Consider the following 21,393-nt stretch of genomic DNA (forward strand, 5'->3'; position numbering starts at 1 on the left):
GCAGCAACAGAGCTGGCAGTATTGGTGAGGCTTGGAGGTGTTGGAGGAGCTCAGCAGCATGTCTTTCAAGGGGGGCAATGGCGCATCCTTCCTGGTGGCCGCAACATTTGGTGGTGGTGAATTTACTGAATTTTTTAAAAATGCCAGTGGGCCATACAAGGCCATATGTTGTGCAGGCCTTTAAAAGGAAACATGGCCCAGATGTAAGACAAGAGGACTGGTATGACATATAAGGGAAAAATGATGATTTAGGGAACAAAAAGAATAAATATGTTGCAATGAAGAGATCATTTGAGAATTAAATTTTTTACCTTTAAAGTAGATGCCAAGATTGTATCAAAGTCTGGAAGGTGCTGCATGATTTCCAAATATATTTCTCTTGCATCTAAGGAGTTCACATACTGAAAGGGGTGGAAATCATCACATAAATGTTATTCAACTGCATAGTAGTTATTTTATTTATAGTAATTGTTCACAATAATGTTTCTAATGCATTTCAGGAGCAATTTCTGCACTCTCCTGAATGGACAAGATGAAGAAAGAAATAGGTAAGAATGGAGGAAGATGTTTTGTAGGAAGGAAATGGAGGAAGACTTGTGTAGTTTATGTGTACTGCCACTTCTGATACCTTCCCATTCCTTAAAACATTTCAGTCTCCCTGAAATGATCCTGAGTTAGACAGAATTGTAGAAATAAGATAACCTTTGTCACTATATGTTCCTTCTCACCCTTACTTAGGTCCTATCAAAATTTCAGAATACACAGAAGGAATTCCAAATGGAAAAAACAGTTCTGAACATATATGGATACACATGTCACACTGGCCAGCAACTCCTTAAAAAGCTGTGTCTTTTCCTTGGCTCACATGTGACCCAAGGAAAAGACGTGTTTGATATAAGGAGATGCTAACAGGTCAAACAAATGAGCCTACGGACATACCAAATCACATTTTCTCTTTCTAATCCATATCTGTGCACAGCTCCAAGCACTACTCAAGGTTTGCTCAGGGAGATGCCAGTTATTGGGTCAAACAAATCATTTTTTTTTCTACTTTATGACTTGTGCTCTTCAGACATTATTGTTCATCTGGAGCTGTCTCACATAGCAAAGTTTTAAGTGGAAGGCAAGAGCAGTGAAACTCTATAGCTTCCGAAGCTTGATATCCTTGGAAGCAGCATTCATTATTGCCTGAGTTTATTCTAAGTTTCTTCCTAATCCTTAAATATATTGCTTCCTCTGTTTCTAACAATAAACTGATAGGCGAAATAACTCATAGCATTTGACAAAACACATTTTATAAGCACATAATTTATAAAACTTGATCCCAGAAGAAAGGAAAAAGGACCAACTGTTCATTACTGAAAACAGACAGGAGCCTGCTTACTTATTTAAGACACCACCTGGCTTAAAGATAATGGTATTCCATACCAATTTTGATTATATTTCAGCACAATGCCTCAGTGAAACCCAGGAGACTTAAAGGGAGTTAATTCTGGTCTGATCACATCTTTTCTTTTTAGATTTATTCCTTAAAATAGGGAATCTGAGAGTTACATTTGTGGTATAAAAGTAATGAATAAAAAATAGGAATGTAAATTTCCATCATGCCTTTCTTGTATTGATTAAAAGCATTGTTATGCATGAGGGATGCAATCCAGCTGAAGAGATGGATAACAGCAATAGTCTTTTACCTCCCAGTAGCTACCAATATTACATTATCCTAAATACACTGTGTGCACAATCATCAGGCAAGTGAGTATTTTGACCATATCATCATTTTTATGCATATTTTCCACCTCCAAGCTGTATAAACCTGAATGCTTATTGGATATAAGCATATCAGGTGATGTGTATTTGTGTAATGAGGGAGGGTGTGGCCTAAGGAGATCAACACCCTATATCAAGGTGTGCATAATTATTAGGCAGCTTCTTTTCCTCAGGCAAAATGGGCCAAAAAAGAGATTTAACTGACTCTGAAAGGTCAAAAATTGTAAAAAGTCTTTCAGAGGGATGCAGCACTCTTGAAATTGCTAAGATATTGGGGCATGACCACAGAACCATCAAACGTTTTGTTGCAAAACGTTTGATGTACACCTCTCTGAACAGTGTCTGGGAGGCTGTGGTTGCTGCTACACAAAAAGTTGATCGTCAACAGATCAAGGAACTGACAGACTCCATGAATGGAAGGCTTATGACTGTTACTGCAAAGAAGGGTGGCTATATTGGTCACTGATTTGTTGTTTGAAATGTCAGAAATGTTTATTTGTAAATTTTGAGTTGTTTGTTTATTATTCTCACTTTAACAGATGAAAATAAACAAGTGAGATGGGGGAATTTTTGTTTTTCATTTAGTTGCATAATAATTCTGCACACTAACAGGTGCCCAATAACTGTGCACACATAGATATGCTCCTAAGAAAGCCAAAATCTCACTTTTACTTTCTTAAATATTCAGGTTTGAGGTTTATTAACGTTTTGGATTGACCAAGAGCACTGTAGTTGTTCAATAATGAAATTCATCCTCAAAAATACAACTTGCCAAATAATTGTGCACGCAGTGTATTTATATTTTGTTCAACATTAGAAAAAGAACGCAGTTAAGTGGAGTAGTTAAGCACAGGGCATTTTAATATCTTTAGGACAGTTAACTGCCGGAATGCTTACATGATATAAGGCAGCAAGATCAGTACAGGTACATGGTTCTCTAGAGATATAATCCTCCAACTGATACCCTCCAGGTATGATGGATAAAAATCTCATCATCCCAGCCAGCATTGTCTGGGGATGATGGGAATTTAGAACAATATATTTCAAGGGCACCAGACTGGAGAAAGCTGACATAAAGGACCGGTGTTCTCCAACACACAAAACCTTACTCTTTCTCTGGAATGCCAGAAATACCAAAACACTTAAATTAACAAGTACCAACTGAGCATAAGCAAAATCTAGGAAGAAAAAAAAAATACTAATAAAGATACTTCTTCCTTCACCATCACTACCACCACCAACTCCTCAGCGCACGCAAATGCAAACCAATGGTAAAACAACTCATACCAAAACACCTCCTCTCTCTTTATTAGTTAAGGTGGCTCCAGGTGGAAAGTACGCTGTTGTGCTAGATGAGATATCCAAATTACCACAAAGCTCACCCTGGGTGGCACAGTCCATCCAGCCTACTTTAACCAGGCCTTCCTGTATCAAAAAACAACAGAAAATGAAAAACTGAAATCTGATAGAGACACATTACACTTCTATTGGAATGGCAGGCATACTCCACCATCCAGTTTATGCTTTGCTTATGAAATAATCCCATCCCAGGGAGGAGTTAGAAATAATGGCCAAGCCAAAGTTAAATCAGGATAGAAGACTCTAGCATGCATTCTGCTCTCTCCCACTGAAGTCAGTGAGATGAAGTGCTTTCCTTTCAGCCAAATTTCATCTGCATATTTAATGTATTTAAAAAAACAAAACACCAATGCTTACCAACATGCCAGCCAGTTTAAGGCGTGTTCGAGAAGTCAAACAATCTAGACAAATGACATTACAATGACTAAACAATTATTTTTAAAAAAAGGCTTATATTAATCCACATATTTGTATGTATGTGCAAATACCATTACACAACTAAATATTCTTTGGCAAAAACTGTTAAGGTACATTATCAATGCATAGAGATTACATTTGGCACTGCATCCTAGGAAAAATAATCAGGAAATACTACTTCTGTCTCTCTCAAGTGAAATACAAAACATAATAAAACGAGGCACCTAAAGAATCTACATCACTCCAAAAAGATCAGATTTTTTCTAATAATCCACTATTTTCCTATTTTTTCCCATATTTAATACTCTCTCTCTCTCTCTCTCTCTCTCTCTCTCTCACACACACACACACACACACACACAGGCTTTGCATGGACTTCATGTGGGTCTGGGACTTCTGCCCAATCAGGGAAGGAGGAAGAAGTGATTACCCCCACCCCTCTGAAAAGATAAGTAGATTTATGATCACAGAGAAGAGCTAAAATTAATGGAAAAGGGCAAAGTAGATGGTAATTAATCCTCGATGCAGAGATGAGATCTTTAAAATCTCTTTCCAAAAGAGCTTGTTAAAAAAAGCAAAACCTATTCCTGCAGGGTTACATTATCTAATCACAGAATGCTGCCTCTTGAGGTTCAAAACGTACTACTGCAAACTAATTTAAAAATTCCTATCTTTGAAATAATTCTAAATATTTTCCTGCTTATTTCCAATGTTAAGTTTCTCGGCTGTTAGAAAAATTAAAATTTCTCATTCACTCTTTGATAAGCAAACATATATTTACCTCCATGTTCAGTGCAAAAGGTAATTAACCAGCCAACGCCAGAAGCAAATGCACTTTCTACAGCATTAACAAAATTTCCTGCCAAAAAAAAAAGAGCAGAATGGATTTAGAAATTTTCACCTATTGTTTTCTTTTATTCAGAAGGCTTACTTAAAGTCATGCTACAGATAAATCATGCTAAGATCATTTTTTTACCTATACATGTATTCTAATTTATGAACGAGACATATTTTAGCTAAAATATGTCACCTATATTTGATTCCAATAGTGAACTATTTATTATTTGTTTATATTCTACTCACTGCCCAAGGCTCTGCTCTGGATGATCTAAAATAATAAATACTAAAAGAAACACAGGTGCAATTTGAAAATAAATAATTATTTGAAAATAAATAAATAAAAGTTTACCTGCCCATAGTTCTGTCACTGTGCTTGTGACATACTGCATGGCAAAATTTATTAAACTCTCCTTTGACCTTTCTCCATAATATTTCACTGGATTCTAAAAAAGATTTGGAAAAGCATCCAATTTTAAAACAATATTTTGGGATCACGTATGTTAACCAATACTTCTGGGAACTAATTTTTATCCTCTATCTGTGCTACTGAAAGCTTTTAAAGTTGCAACGATTTTCTTATTTGACATCAGAAAGTGAATCGAGAGTATAAAATGAATACATAACTTATCAATACTGTAGCTTTTCTCCTAGCTGAAATATTAAACGGTTCTGCAAAGTCTGAATGGCTGGGCCTAAGCAGAACAGAGCAACAGCCTGACCTCCATCCTGTCCATTCAGCTCTTACAGATCTGAAGCTTCCTTGCAATGGGAGGAATTCAGGGTTTTAAATTCTTAGGGATTTGGATTATGCAGGGGCTTCTCTTCCCATTTTCTGGAAGCAAATAGAATCCCCCTTCATCTCTGCTCAACAGAAAGATTGGGGACAGACACTGGGAAAAATTTGGGAAGCAGGACACCTTGCCCTGTACCCCTTCCATGAATTGCCTTAGTTTTTTTTCAGGATCAAAGCATGAACAGGCCTACTGTTTCAAATCTCCTCTCAGCACCAAATGCCTTCTATCATACCACCTCAAAGGAAGGCAATTCTAAATTTAAGACAAATGAAGACTGGACAGGAAAAAAAAATCTGCATATTCTCAGGAAATCTAAGATCCTTCTCATTGAAGAAATAAATTATTGAGGGAAAACAGACTTCCTTTTAATGCTGGGATGCCCTCTTGCAATGGTATTTGAGTTTCTCAGCTTGATGAGGCTACACATCTGCATGCAGCTAGGACAAGCTTGTCCCCAAGTTTCTAATAAATGGAGAAAGACTTTTTTTCCTTCCAGAGAGCCCTGAATGCAGTGGAGTTACTTCAAAAGTTCCTCTATGGAATGCATTGGGATGCTAGAGTGCATGCCTACTTACCAGTCCACTTTTAAAGATGTAGAGGCTGGGGTAGCTATTGATTCCTTTAATCCGGCAAAGCATTCTGTTATCACCACAGTTGACAGCTCCAATGCGCATTAATCCATCCATTTCTTTAGCAAATTCTCTCCACTTCAAATAAAAAAAAAAGATTATTTTTCAGCCTTTTAGTCTGGTTTGGAAATGCTTAAAAGAATGTGATTTCAATACTTGTTTCCTTAATTGCAACTCAAATATAGCTTTACTACTATGGATTAAAAAACCTACTTTTTATTCTTAGATTAGCTGAATAATGACATAATCACCACCACCACCAAGCACATTCCTCACTCTTGTCTGACATTGCTACATGCTCTCAAAAGTTGTCAAGGTGGAGAAAGAATCTTTGATCTGACTCCTAGCAGAGCTGTTTCAGAAGGAATGGCGGCAGACCGGAAGGCACTGTCTACACTCTTGCCAAAACATGCAATCAGGGCTTCACATAGACCAAACTGGAGAGCACTTTATAGCTGAAATATAGTTCTGGTTCATTCCAGAAGGGTGCAGCTTCCTCTTATTCTCATGTCACAGCAAAAGTCTTCACCTTTCCCCACAGTCAGCCCCCTAAGATTCCATCCACAAGAAAAGAAACTGGGACATAAATTCAATGGCAACACACCTGCTGCGGCAACCTACCGTGGGTGCTAAATCATGGCAATGTGAACATCGAGGAGAATAGAAATTTACAAACCACAGTTCTCCAGAACCAACAGCAGCATCTATTAAAAAAGGAGGAATGATGAAGAAACCTTTATTATAAGCACTGATCAATTTCCAGGCAAACATAATGGGAGAAAAATGGTAGCTCGCTGATTAGCTCAGTCTTTTCCTAAACCAATGCCCTCCAGCTGGGTAGGACTCCCATGTCTTCCAGTCAACATGCCACTGATGATGGGAATTGAAGGACAACACATGGGAAAGGCATCAGATTGGAATATCTCTGCATCTCATCATCAATGGAGGCGGGGGGTGGGAAACCTGGATATACTTATGTCCATTAATTTAAAAGACCTTAAGATGAGAGAGAAACCTGTAGGTTCAGTTGGACAACAACTCCCATCATCCACAATTACTAGCCTTGTTGGTTGTGAAGGCACTTCATTCCCTACCCCTGCTTTTAAAACACATTATACATGGCTAATTAGATTTAAAGATGACAAGCACAGCAGAACATATCTCCTCCAGTTGTAATGGTACGTAAGAAAGACCTTGAGAGACAGGTGAAGAGATGCTGCCTAGGGAAGAGTCAGATAAGAGAGGGCATAGCCCATAGCTCCATAACGGGAGGAGAAAGAGGCTCAGAAGGGACCCTCCCTAACTTCTCAGACTGTAAAGGAGGCACAGGAGATTTGTACTTTCAGACTTGCAAGATTCTGTTAATGTAGCCTTACAATAAAGTAGAATTAGCTCATTGGGTGTTTCCTGTCTGGTCCACCTGGGAAGGCTGACACCACTCAAAGTTAGCCTATATTAGAAACACTAGTAAGCAATAATAAAGATAGAGGAGCATTTGTTTTTAGGCCTTCCTTGCAAGTAAACAAAGCTGGGTACTTTTGAAAACCAAATGCTGGATTTGGCAGAACCTCTGCTACAGTTCAGTTAACTATTATGGGGTACACACAGGTCCCAAGTTAACGCTACAAAAACAGTTACTGTAAGTATGTTCAGCCAGCTCCATGTAGGAGTGAAATTCTCTTCCTTTGCTTCCCCTCTGAATAAAAACTGAAGGGCACCCTGCTCTTTAAAAGTGGAACTGCACAGATCCTTAGACCAAAGGAAAGAGCATACAGCAAATGCCTGCCATCTTGATTCCTAGTTGCCCAGCAACAGAGAATATTTTGGCATCCCACCTCTTACAAATCATCATGCCAGTTTATCAATCTCATGACTGTATGGTCACTTAAAAGTCAATTTAATATGCATACCATATTCATTTGGCAAGGCAAAAACAGAAACAGGGGGGAAAAGAATTAACGTCAATATGTTTACTGTGGGATGAAAAGAGCCAGTACGGGGATAAGAGCCTGAAGTATGAGCTAGTGTTTAAGGCACCGATCTAGAAGCAGAGAGACTAATGTTCAAGTCCACACTCAGTGATAGCTCAATCGCTATCACTCCTTCCCAGCCCAGTCAACCTCACAGGGTTGCTGATGTAGGGAAAAAGAAGAGGAGAGAGCTGTGTATGTCACCTTTGAGCTCCAAAATAAAAGGAAGGATGTAAACCCAATACACCCACTCCTTATTTAGCAAACATTCGCAAATACAACGGTAATTTAAAAAAAATCATTTTCCATCCAATCTGTGCACTTGCTGCACAGGAGTACTTCATCTGAATGAGATGGCAGCAACCAGTGATTTTTGCAGCATCTCTCTCTCAGTCATGTGTTCACTTAGCAACCATTTCACTTCCAATTTAAGAACTGCAGTCGCTAAACGAGATGGTGTAAATTAAAAAAAAACTTTCTTTGAACACTAGCTCACATGGATTCACAATGACACTCTGCTATCTGTACAACAACAAAAAATACATAACACAATAAAGAAATTGGAATAAACAAAAGCAGAAATGTTAGGAACCACATAATCACAAATGACTTACCAAATTCTCCTCTATCTAGTGTTATGATTTCAGGATCATCATCATAGATACCTAGTCAGAAAGCATCCAATTAGCATTTTTAGAAGACCATGTAACATAGCTGTATAACATTTAAATACTAAAAATCTATTACTACTCCATTGTTCATATATATCTTAAAGCCCATTAACCCATGAATAATGAGACTTTTTAGGTTCTAATTAGTTATTTTCTCTCAGCTTTTCTCACATAACCTAGACTATTTTACAGTAACAAAATCCTAGCAGAAAAACCATTAGTAGTGGCTGTTATTCATGCCTTTAAAGCCGAGAAACTTTAGTTAGTTCATAACTATGGTGTGCAAATTTATACTTTTTTTTGTTTGGGTTAAACTGAGTTTCAGACCTCAGCTCTGTCACATGTATCACTACTGTCATGCACAGAACAATCCAGAAAGAAAGATTCACAGTAAGTCTCACTAGTTTGCTTTACAGTCAAGAAGCAAAGAGGCTAATTCAAAATCTTGGAAATATGAAGAAACCAAAACTCTAGCACTCATTTATTAGTATATTAATTAAGGCAATGTCTCCGAGAGCCGCTTAAAACTCTTTTTCCCAGAATGTGAGACTAAAGGGCTAACCATCTTTTTCCCAGATAAAACTGACACTGAAATATCAATCTTATTATTATTATTAATGTTTTGAAACACTCCCATTTCTTTCCCAGAATCAGAGGTCTATCTTACAGTGCAAGGAATGTGGTTTGTTGAGAAAGTGAAAACGGCTGATTTAAGAGCATGCCTCTGTCCATTTTGTTATAGAATATAGGTAAGTGAGAGTTGTGTTTATCAGGAAAGACATGAAGGCAATTTACATGCAGTGGGAATAGGATACGTAGGAAGTGTGTATAGTAAAACAAGAAAAGATAGCATCAATAATAGTTATAACAACAACTTGTATGCCGTCCAACTCTCAATGACTCTGGATGTTGAATAAATGCGGACAGAACACAAAATCAAGGGTCAGTATGAAAGAAGCACACTGAGTTGATTTAGCCCTAAAAAGAGAATGAATGAGAACTTAATTGTGAAACTAATATATGAAGGAAGAGGTTAAGGGGAAAGGGAGGACTATGAAAGTTGTGATTAAATATAGAGAGGAAGGTTAGAAGTTTAAAAAACAACAGGCTACATACAAAACAGTGCAATGATAACTTGCAAGGGTAGAAAGTAGAGAGATAGTGGGTGGTATTAGTATAAACCAAATTCAGTTTGACTTCCTTTTAGTTTCTCTCAGATTCCCCCTTTAATTTCTTTTGCTTGCTACTTCTCATTCTTCTTCTGTGCTCTGCATTACACTGTTTACCTCAAACAGAAAGTGATTGGTATGTGTGTATATATGCATGCATGTAGTGTATGGCTGGCTAGTGTTGGTGGACTGCCAGTTGACTATCCATACCAAGAAGCAACTTTAAATGGAGACTCTTACTCAGTCTGAAAGCAGTCTGAGAACATACTGTGAAGCAACTCATTAACAACCCTGAAAATAAATTTAATGGATGGATGTCCTGTTCCCAAGTAATTAAAAAAGCCAAGTATATGTGATATGCTATCACACAACATCCACACGCCTAATTAAGACTTATAATATATAATAATATAATATAATAATAAAGGCGGGATAAAAATAAATAAATAAAATTAATTAAGAAAGAAAGACTAAAATATTCCTCCACCTCTTTGTGTGCAGATTAGGGCCAAAAAAGGCCTCTTGACTTTTTTTTTTACAAGTGGGGCACAGGGAAATAACAGGTAACAAGAAAGTATCTTACCAAAATCATAGCGGTAAAAGTGCCAGCTTTCATAGCGACCTCCTTCCTGGTGATCTTCCAGACCTTTCTCACCGTATTTATCATACTTCTTTCTCAGATCTTCATCTTTTAATACTTCATACGCTCGGTTTATTTTCAAGAAGTTGTCATGTGCCTCTGGATTGTTCTGGAGAAAGAGCTTTGGTGTTAAACTAAACATTGAGATATTGAAACCTGCCCAATACATTTCAGTTTTAAAAAATGTTCTGAGATCGGCACTGTATTGATTTTTTAACTTATCTATACATCTACTGAGAGAGCTCGCTACATTTTTGCTGACTTCAGGTGAAGCCATTACCTTGGATTCTCAGACGTGCTGGGCAGGAAGGGCTGTGACAGGCAGAAGATGTCTGTCCTATTACAGCCCCACTAGTGGCATCCCAAACCTTCTCAGGGTGGGGCTGAGTGGGGTGTTGATGAACCTTCTAAGTAGAGGGAGCTGTAGCATGAGGAATCGATGATGAGTATAGTATGAACTCTAAGTTCCTACACATTGGTAGGATTTTGCTTCTTCCTGAACTTTGTTTTTCATTTATTTCTCTATCTACAGCCCCCAAACCACACAGGCAACTTCTCAGAGAGCCTGAAAGTCTGCTAAGGAGAGGTAGGCAGGAAACTCACCTTCTCCTCCCCAGTATTGGCCAGTGTTTTCAGGATCCAAGCTTGAACCAGAACAAATATTATACCCACAGTGTTAAGACAGATCCTAATGTTGGGTGCCTAATCCAAGTAAGGAATGTCACATTGCACAGCAACCCTGTACAATGTGTTACTTATTCCAAAATGAACACAAGCTGCCCATTTTATAGAACCGCATGCAGAGTATGGGTCAGAGTGGTCAGTTGTTTGACGGCTGACTGGGGCTTCGACTGCAAAATAAGGGACGTATCAGGCGTCTTCATAATTTGCTGCATTATATTTGATGGATCTGCTATTATTCAGCCTGAAGATATAGATTATATAATCAGATGGATTTGACTGCAACTTCTGGAGTTGTAGTCTAACAAAATCAAAAAGCGCCAGGTTGAATATGAAGAGAAATGCTTTCTTGGAAGCAGGAAAAGAAAAAAAAGAAAAAGAAGTGCTTACTGCAGAAGTTGCAAGAGTTTCATGGGTATTTCCCCTTTCAGTTATAAAGGGAGCTCAAGATTTTACACGTGTAACATAATGTACTAAACTTTTAAAAACAATTATACTAATTAATCATTAAACATGTATCATTCTAACATGATAGAGATTTTAAAAGTCTGCAGTATGTTTCTTAGGTAATAGGAAAACACTTCACTGACAAGCCTACCTACCTGGTTCTTATCAGGATGCAGCTTTAGAGCCAACTTTTTGAAAGCTTGCCTGATTTCTCTACTTGTTGCTTCTTTGGATATTCCAAGTAAACTATAGTAGTCTTGAGTTGGATCAACTAAAGCTACTAGCCATATTAAAATGAAAGAAAAGGAGACAAGTCTTCTAAAGTCTCTGATGTGTTGTCTTTTGGGAAACAAGGTCTCCATTCTGAAAATCTTAGCCATGTAGACTTCAGAACAGACTAATAGATCTCACTCTGATGTAACCAGAACTGCATATATTTGAAGAAGCTTCTTTTAGGATTTTTGCTGTCATAATCCAGGCATAGACATTTATGCTTCTTAAGTAGACTGGGCCTAGGAAAACAAGAAACAGATTTTAGATCCTCTATGTTCTACAGCAAATGCATGATATGAGCTCCCCTCAGTGGTTCCTCCAGCTTTCTGTGGAGCTTTCAACATAACCCTGCTGTTTCTATATTGTTCTGCAACTAAGCTTATAAAGACACATAACTGGAACAACATGTCCTTCCTCAAATTTCATTCCCTTCCTCTGTTGCTAAGTCTGTAACCTGTTCATATCCTCCTGGGCCAAAATATCCTGCACTGATAGTGTAATAATGATAACAGACAGTGCAACAAAAGTACAAAAATGAGCATTTCATTTGGGGTGAGCAGAAGAAGCTATGACTGTGACTGAGTGAAAAATAAACCAGTACATTTTAACCTAGTATATTAGGAGTATCCAATCATAAGAGAAAGAAGAAAAAAAAAACTCCATAACATGTGATAGAGCATACATCTGGAAGAAAGTTCCAGTTTAAGGAACCATGAAGCAAGTAACAGGAAAGTCCACTGCAAAAGAATCTGCCAACACTTGGCTAGAAAGACAATTAATTGGGTTTGGAATCAGATGGCCCCCATGTACTAAATTATTCCTGAGAGAAAGGCAGAGATGGTATTTATACTACTTTAACTTGAGGACATTATTCCCAACCCTATAGAAAATGTAGAAAACCAGAAACATGTCTTCTCTCAGTGGGCCAGTTCAAGGCCTGCAAGGTTTGCCATAAATTAGGGAGGAACTGTTTGTAAATAAAATTCAAAAGTTGAAGGATTTAGGGGCTTTCAAGAACCTAGGAAGCTGCCCTATATTTTAATTTATTCAACTGATTTCTATATTGCAACCCATGTCTCAAATCAGTTATTAATGTATTATTAAAATACAATCATAAAATGTAATAAAACAATCTAAATATGAAAAACAGAAGAAAATAAAACCATTCATCCATAACATTTATCCAGGGAAGGCTTAAATGAAGAGGTAAATTTTCAATAGGTATCTAATGAATGAAATGTAGATGCCCAATAGGTTTCAGGAGGAAGATCATTTCAGAAAGTAGGGGCCACCATAGAGAAAGCCCAACTATGAGTACCCAGAAAATGGCATTCTGCCACCCCAGCGCTTGCAAGAGGACTTCCCTGGTGATTGATGAGATCCATATCTCGGTCCCAGATTATTTATACTCTTGCATGCCAAAATCAAAATTTTGAATTTGGCTTGGTAAATATGATGGAATGTGAGACCTTGGAGAGCAGAGGGAGGAGATGCTGCCTAGAGAACAATCAGATAAGAGGAAAGGGAGTCCGATAGAAGGTAACGGTCTAAAGAAACTTAGGAAAGACCCGCCCTGACCACTCAAGCGATAAATAGGGAGGGCAGGAGATTTTAGACCTGTAAGATCCTGTTAATGTAGCCTTACAATAATTAGTTCATCTAGTCATATTTCCTGTCTGGTTTACCTGGAAGAGCTGACAGCAAACTAACTGGGAGTCAATACAGTTACTTCAGCAGAGGTACACCCCGTGCCTAGCCAAGTGCTCCATTTGGTGCCCCAACACCGCATTCTGCATCTACTTCCAGATCAAGCACAAGCAGAAACACACATATGGTGCATTACAACAATCTAACTGTGAAGCTTTCAGTGCATGGATTAATGAAATTAGAGTGTTAAGGCAATTAGCATTTCTAGTCCAGTAATACGGTGATTTATCAGCAGTTCTCCATGACACTTTCTCAGCCTGGGCTCTTTTGCATGCAGAGCCACAGCCCTGCCAAGAATGGATGCCTGCATGGTAAGGAAAAGGCTCATCTACTTATTCCTGTGATTCAAAGACATAAGTACCCCTAGCAAAGCAGCTTTACAAGGTTGAGGTGAAGTGTGGCTGCAGGAAATGAGCAGATACTCTCACATATAGTTCACCCTGTGGAGAAATCAACAAGCGAATGAGTGAAAAGACCATATACTAAAATCTTAAGAAACATGTTTTTGAAAAAAGCCAAGGGAAGTATAAGTGTGCTACATTAAGTATTAATATTAATGTTCCTCCATCCTAGGACATGGCCTGAAAGCCAAGAAGCTGCCATCTTGGCCCTTTAAAAATAGTTTAAAAAATGTTAACAAAGCTGCCATCTTCTTGCGACTTAGTAAATCTGAGTCCTGCAGGTATGGCCCTGCCCCTCTCTGAAGCTCCAAATGATCCACCTTGACTTTGTGGGAAACTGGTGAAATATGAAATAAAAGTAGTACAAAGAGTGCTTTGGGGGTGCAATTTGATGCCATCCAGAAATATCTTTGGGCAACTCCCATCAGTCCAGACCAGCAAAGACAATGGCAAAGGATTATGGATGCTGGTCCTCTCTATAGCTCCAACTTCTCTAACCTTAATTTGGGTTAAGGACTCTTACTTTTGACTCTTACATTACACAACCTTGAGGAGGAGAGAGTTGTACTGCTGACTCCCACAACTTCTTCAAGCCAGGGGAGGGACCAAGGGAAACCAGCCAAAATCCCATTGTAATTGCTAAACCCTTGGCCAGTTCTTACAAAAAAGCGAGAGCCACCAATAAGGGATGGGAGGGGGTAGCGAGGGGAGGCAGCCGCGTCTCGAGAAACAATGTAAGGGCTCCAGGGGCTTCTAAAACCTTGAGGACAGGGCAAAGCCTCCCTGCAGGAACCGCGGCGGGGATTAAAAAGCAGCAAGACGTGCCCGGGCCGCGGAGGATGTGGTGGAAAGAAGCGTCGGCCAGGAAGGCAGGCCTGAGCCCAGGGGAAGAATAGGGGCTGGTGAGCGGAAAAGGAAAACGTGGGGGAAGCAGAGGCAAATCGACCCCTCCAACAAGGGGACGGGAAAGGAAAGGGGGGAGACGCGCTCGCAAGAGCTGGGCGGAGACAGGGGCAGCCGGAAGGCGAGGGCGCCTCGCAGCTCCAGCTTTCTGGAGCCTTCCCGGGTCGCGGGTGGTGGAGGAGGAGCGGCGGCGGTGGCAGAAGCAGACGGAGCCTTACCTGCTGCCGGGTTCCCTCCCGCTGGTGCCGGCGCCGGCGCGGAGGAGCTGCAGCCGGGAGCGGGCAGGCGCGCGGAGCAGCCTGGGGTGGCGAAGACGGGGAAGCGAGGCTGCGGATCCGGCTTGCGACCGGACGCGGCGGCGGGCGGAGTTGGGAGGACAAGGAGGCTGACGTGGCTGCTGCTCCGTCCGCCGAATCTCCCAGGGAAATCTCAGGGTGGAGGCACCTTGGGGGCTTCCTCTTTCCAGTCTCCGTGCTTGGCCCAAATCCCTGCAACCTAAAAAGTAGCTTCGGAGGAAGGGCGGGTGGGCTGCTCCGAAGTAAGCTCCGATGCTAAGCGAGGCCGCGGCCTCCCGACAGCTGGTCTCACTTTGGTTTGCTTTTTCTTAAGTAAATCTCTTGCGGGGTTTACTCCGAAGTAAACCTCGTGGCAAACCCGGTCTGGGAATTGGATGACCGAGAGGGCTCGGGGGATCTTTGTTGATCCGTGCAGGACCTGAGATGCCCAGGACTTTAACAAGTCGTAGCAGTTGCCGAAACGGCCACCTCCACGCCATAAAGACGCAAGATCCCTGACCATTTTCGGGTCTGGGCGGCAGCCCCTTTCTGGCTTTAGCCTTGTTTGTTCAAAGTTAGCGGGCAGCTGCGCCGGCAGTTCCTGTTTTGCTCCTAAGGCCGCAGAACAGGTGTTTGGATGGGGGGAGTCTTTCCTACAGATAAATCTGAGATGTCTCACCCCCCCCCTCTTTTTTTTGTTGTTATTTACTAGCTATGGCTGTCAAATTAGCGGGGTGGGAAGAGGGAGAGCGCTGTGGTCTTTTTCTCAGCCTTGCTCATTACCATCCCACACAGCTGCTCATCACTCCCACAGCAAAGAGAAGTTGGCACCCTTGCCAGATCCTTTAGTTTGGAATTCTCTTTGCAAAGCGAAGGCTGTTTAATGCTGGGGAGGAAGGCCGAACTCCAGTTTACAGATTCTCTCTTGGTAGGGGCAAAAACAGCTTTCTCCCAGAAATGGGAAGCAGGGGTACCCTGGTCTTAGTCACCACTTAGGCTTTAGGGGGACCCCAGTTGTTTTGCTGACTTGAAAACAAATAAATCCTTAGGTCCGGATGGATAGTGAGAGTTAATAAAGAACATGGTGTTGAATTTTTGCTCCTTCAACATAAGCCATGTACAGTAACGTTGCTTGGTTAAGCTTGGTCTTTGGCTTGGACAGCAATATTTATTTATTTATCATATTTTTCCACCGCCCATCTCAACAATGACTCTGGGCGGTTCACAAGCAAATTTAAAACAGTAAAAACTTAAATATCGATTAAGAGAGATACATTATAAAATATACATATACAAATATACTAAAACTCTAAAATATAAAATATGAGGTCTAAAACCCAAGGTGGTGAGATCGCAGTCTTGATAAAATTCCCCAGGCCACATCAAGGTGCCAGCCATCCCCATGACAAACTATCCCCCCTCTCACCCCAAGCGAGGTGGTACAGCCATGTCTTGAGCCCCTTCCAGAAGGCCAGGAAAGTGGGGGCTTGCCTTATCTCTTGGGGGTAGCTTATTCCAGAGGGTGGGGGCTATCGCAGAGAAAGCACTCTTCCTGGACCCTGCCAATCAACACTCTCTTGTGGACAGGGTCTGCAACATGCCCTCTCTACCTGACCGGGTGGGACGGGTCGATGTGATGGGGGTGAGGTGGTCCCTCAGGTAACCTGGACCCGTGCCCTGTAGGGCTTTAAAGGTGGTAACCAACACCTTGAATTGGACCTGGAAGCAGCCTGGCACCCAATGCAGCTCGCACAGCGAAGGTGTTACATCTGCCGTCTTTGTGGTTCCTAAAACTGATTGCATGGCCACATTCTGGACCATCTGTAGCTTCCGGATACTCTTCAAGGGTAGCCCCATGTAGAGCATATTGCAATAGTCTATACGGGAGATGACCAGGGCATGAGTGACTGACCGGAGGGACTCTTGATCCAGGAAAGGGCGTAAGTGGCGCACAACACAAAGTTGTGCAAATGCTCCCCTGGCCATGGCTGCCACCAGCTCTTCGAGCAGGAGCTGTGAGTCCAGGAGAACCCTCAGGTTCCCCACCAGGTCTGTCTGGGGCAGTGCGATGCCAATCCAGAGCCAAAAATGGTTAGTTCCTGGATATAGAGGAGCCCCCAACCCACAGCCATGCTGTCTTACCAGGGTTCAGCTGAAGCCTGTTATTCCACATCCAGACCCCCACAGCCTCCAGGCATCGAGGGACGGTGGCCACAACATCACCTACGTCCCCTGGGATGGAGATGTATGATTGGGTATCATCAGCATATTGATGATACCTCATCCTGTGGTGACAGATGATCTCACCCAGCGGTTTCATGTAGATGTTAAAGAGGAGCAGAGAGAGTACTGAATCCTGCGGCACCCCACAAAGAAGGGGCTGAGGGTTAGATCTCTCGCTCCATATCACCACCGACTGGGACCGGCCCTGGAGGAAGGAGGTGAACCAGCACAAGACCACGCCTCCCACCCCTAACTCCCTGAGCTGCCCCAAAAGGATACCATGGTCGATGGTATCGAAAGCCACTGAGAGATCAAGGGGAGCAAGGATGGATGCACTCCCTCTATCCCGCTCCTGCCAGAGATCATCCAAAAGTGCGACCAAAGCTGTTTCTGTCCCACATCCAGGCCTGAAACCTGACTGAAAAGGGTCCAGATAATCCGTTTCATCCAGGGTCCTCTGGAGCTGCAACACCACCACTTTCTCAACCACCTTCCCTAAAAAGGGGATGTGGGAGACTGGACGAAAATTGTCCAGTACGATGGGATCCAGCGATGGTTGCTTGAGGAGGGGGTGTACCAGCACCTCTTTAAAGGTTGTTGGAAGCAGTCCCTCCCTCAAGGATGAATTCACCATCACCTGGACCCACCCACATGTCACCTCCTGAGCTGCCTTCACCAGCCAGGAAGGACAGGGATCTGATATGACATTTTTTTTAATTTGTAGCAGGATATTCTTGAAATGATAAGATGATTACATTGATGTCTTTGATACGCTGGAGGAAAGTATTATTCCAGGTGAAATGATCAAGTACATAGAAAGATAAATTTTGCTGAAGCATCTCCATGGCTTCTGCAAAGATCAGTTCTAACTCCTGCTAACTTTCAGAGCTTTTCGAAGCCTGTTTTGGTCTTTGTACACAGGTAGAACTAAAGTTAAGTGGAGGAACTTGATGACGTAAGCAGAACTACTGAAAGAGGTCTTTACACATTTTAGCCATAAGATCTGGAAACAGCAGTAAGTGCAGTTTGATTAGTGTTTTCAGCTGTCTACTGTAGGGAACCCAAGGCAGAATTCTGAAGCATGTCTAAGTATCTTCAAAGCCGCTCTCATTTTGGTTCGAGAACTTAACAGCTCTTGGGACAATAAATAAATAAATAAATAAATAATTCCTACGCCTGCAGTGGATATATAAGTATGAACTTTTTTCCTTCTTTCTTCCAGTCAAGTTCCCTTAAACATATTACTCAGGAGTAAACAGCTGAAAAACTTTCATTTGAAATAACTTACCAAACAAAACTGTTACCAAACCAAAAACAAAACTTGAGAAAGTTAACCAAGGATACATTTTTTCCACCCCAGTTTTCCTTCTTAACAATGAAACTTATTTTGGATTCTAATCCAGTCCAGGCCAGACTGTAGTTCATCTTTTTCAAATAGGTGGTTTATATGGCATTGTACAGACGGCAGTTTGAGATTAGAATCCATTTCAATTAAGCATCTTGCTGGGAAGTAGTTTTCTTTATTAGACAATATCAGTGCTTAGACACAAGAGGGTGCTCTGATCACATTTGTTTTCCAATGGAAAAAAACTTTTTTATGAAGTATGAAATCAAATGTATATCTAAGATACTGGATTCCTTCATGTGACCATTAGTTATAATAATAATAAAAAAATCTCCTGTTTGGCACATTACCATGCTGACTAGTATGTTTGTGTGCCTATGGTTGCAAAGTATAGACATAACTCATACTAATAATTTATTAAGCTTAGACTCTTTAACATTCTAATTTTACACATGTCTATGTAGGAATATGGGTACTGAAAACGTGTTTGTGATTCAGTGGAAGCCTATACATTTTGCGCATCAAAACATCTGTTCACAAACTAGTATGCAAGTATAAGTGGATATCCAAACTTACCTGAATTTTGTGATGAAGTTCACAATTCAAACTAAGTGTACAAAACTGAATATTGAAGAAAAGTGCAGCAAAAATATAAATATTTATGGAAAATAACTTGCACAAATGCTTATAAAATGCATGTATATTAGGAGACAGGCCCACAAAAATACGTACATGTTTTCATACTGACTTACTTGAGAAAGAAAATAATATGTGGAATCAGAATATAACAAATTTGAGATGGGAAGTATTAAAAACCATGTGAAATCAAACTTTGCCAATTTATTCAACTTTGTTTAGAAGTAAATTCTATTAGACATAACAAGGCTCCAGTAAGTGGGTACAGAGCAGTCTGGAGGAACCATGTCTCTCCATATGTTGCTTAATAATGGCTGCCATCAATTTGAACCAGTTCAGCAACATATGGAGGGGCGCATATTTGTTATATCTCAATCACCGTGATCCTTGGCTGGGTTCCCACTTTCACTACTTGCTATTCCAGCCTCCCTCTCGGCATACAGTAAAATCCTAAGTCTATTTATTTAGGTGTAAATAATCGCTGAGTTCAATGGCCTCGCTTCCTCTCTAGTCAGCATGCTTCAGATAAAAACTTTTACTCTGAGGGCCTGTTGAGAAATTGGCAGACTTGCTTCTATCCTTCCCTCAAAACAAGCATTTATCTGTAGTTTAATCTTCAAAAAGGAAACCATGAAAGACAACGAAAGAAAAGGGTGTACTTGCTCCAGAATCAAGGCTTTTGGATAGGACCTCGCAAGGTATTAGCAGCTAGCTTTCTACTAATATTCTGGTTAGGGGGCAGTGGATTTGCATGATTAATTTTCCTGTCTTCAGTGTTCATTTGAAGGAACCAATTCTTGCTGAATATGCCATTAAGGAAATCGATACTGTTGAAATATGTTTGGATAGAGACAGCAACCTATGAAACTTGTATATGTGGCTAAACATCTCTGATATATTCAGTAGTAATGGCAACTTCTTTCCTTTAGAAGTTTATTTGTACAAAGATTTTGTTCTGATTATTTTTGAACTATTGATTGCTTTCAGATGCTGCTGGCTTTCTATAGAGAAAAGCCCCCAGCATCACTTTCTAGGGGAAAAGAAAAAAACTCCCAGATCTTTCTGGGGAAAAAAAAAACTTTCTGAAAAAGAACCCCTTTGATCTTTAAAAAAATATTCCAACAATATTAGTAAATAGGGTTAAAAAAACAAACATCTCCACAATTACTAGTTCAGGGAAAAGTGCCCCATGCCCAAGGCCCCATACCTGTGACTCTAAGCTGGAGGACATTTGGTGCAGGCTAGTTATAAAGATTTCTATCACAGCAAGGGAAGCATCTAGAGAGTGCATGAATGATTCTGCACTCAGCTTGCCAGGGCATATTGCCTCTCCAAGCACTGGAGAATAAACATGGTTTTAGTTTAGAGAAATAGAGCTTAGGAGAGGGGGGTGGGTGGGGGAAAAAAACACCACCATTGTTTTGACACTGCTTTATTCGCTCCAGATGAAGCAATTGTTTCCATGCTTCATGCACTAATCCAAGAGGGATTTTCAGAGGAGGAATACATTTGCTGGCTTTCTTCAGGGTTTAGTCTCTAGATGGACAAAATTGTATTGTAGGATTTACCAAATATTACTTTGCCATGATTCAGTAATAATAACTCTCTTCCTTCTCCATCCCTTCTCTCCTTGGTGTCTTGTGCTTTTGACAGTAAATCCAAATAGTCTTGTTGTTGTTGTTGTTGTTGTTAATTGAATGGATTTAAGAGGCCTAGGACATTTTTGGTTACAGAGTAGAATAGAAATCCAATAAAGAAATTCACAGTATTTTTCAAACATCTCTGCCATTACATACTCTGGTTATAACGTAACATTCTTATCTGTTCTTCAGTTTTTTTCAAAAATGTTAGAGAAATAATATTGACAAATACCTTTTAGTGGGCTCTGAAAATGGAGCAAAGATGCCTGATGCTAACTATCCTTGTCTCTCAATCTCCAAGAGAATGTAATGAGTGTAATTTTGACTTTGAAGTGAAAACCCTATTTGTGTTATGTTACTGGGAAGAAGCAATTTTCTTCTGAATATTTTTTTTCCTCCCTTTAGGATAGTTGCAAAAGGTTCATTTTTTTGTTTTTGCTGAAGTTCTTCTATTGTTTTATATGTTCCAAATTTGAAACATGGGGGCTTACTGGAAATTAGACCCTTTCCCCGACATGCTCATAAAAGCAAGAAGTGCTAAAGACGAACAAAGATGCATAGTATAAAATCTTCCTAGCTATTATGTAATGTCCCAGAAGGCTGAGG

The 21,393-nt window shown here is 40.4% G+C and overlaps 1 protein-coding gene and 1 long non-coding RNA gene across 3 annotated transcripts in view; one reads left to right on the forward strand and one right to left on the reverse strand.

Moving 5' to 3' along the window:
* Window positions 1-15,019, reverse strand: part of DNAJC10 (DnaJ heat shock protein family (Hsp40) member C10) — a 33,837-nt gene extending 18,818 nt beyond the window's left edge. Inside the window, exons 1-12 of one of the 2 annotated variants that reach the window (XM_063318097.1) lie at window positions 14,887-15,019; window positions 13,697-13,804; window positions 11,540-11,896; window positions 10,200-10,365; window positions 8,391-8,441; window positions 6,428-6,510; window positions 5,753-5,884; window positions 4,733-4,826; window positions 4,325-4,402; window positions 3,484-3,527; window positions 3,055-3,192; window positions 312-401 (exon numbers count right to left, since the gene is read on the reverse strand). In XM_063318097.1, the coding sequence (XP_063174167.1) occupies window positions 312-401; window positions 3,055-3,192; window positions 3,484-3,527; window positions 4,325-4,402; window positions 4,733-4,826; window positions 5,753-5,884; window positions 6,428-6,510; window positions 8,391-8,441; window positions 10,200-10,365; window positions 11,540-11,764 (1,101 nt within the window). In that variant the 5' untranslated portion in view covers window positions 11,765-11,896; window positions 13,697-13,804; window positions 14,887-15,019. Of the gene's footprint in view, window positions 1-311; window positions 402-3,054; window positions 3,193-3,483; window positions 3,528-4,324; window positions 4,403-4,732; window positions 4,827-5,752; window positions 5,885-6,427; window positions 6,511-8,390; window positions 8,442-10,199; window positions 10,366-11,539; window positions 11,897-13,696; window positions 13,805-14,311; window positions 14,333-14,886 lie in introns of those variants that run through there. The other variant, XM_063318098.1, reaches the window with a different exon arrangement.
* Window positions 15,020-19,585: 4,566 nt separating this feature from the next.
* The window catches only part of LOC134489337 (uncharacterized), a 31,697-nt gene continuing 29,889 nt past the window's right edge, over window positions 19,586-21,393 (forward strand). Inside the window, exon 1 of the long non-coding RNA XR_010067105.1 lies at window positions 19,586-19,845. This is a non-coding gene — a long non-coding RNA (uncharacterized LOC134489337). The remainder of the gene's footprint in view (window positions 19,846-21,393) is intronic.

Source organism: Candoia aspera, chromosome 1 (genome assembly GCF_035149785.1).
Source record: "Candoia aspera isolate rCanAsp1 chromosome 1, rCanAsp1.hap2, whole genome shotgun sequence".
Lineage (NCBI taxonomy): Eukaryota > Metazoa > Chordata > Lepidosauria > Squamata > Boidae > Candoia > Candoia aspera.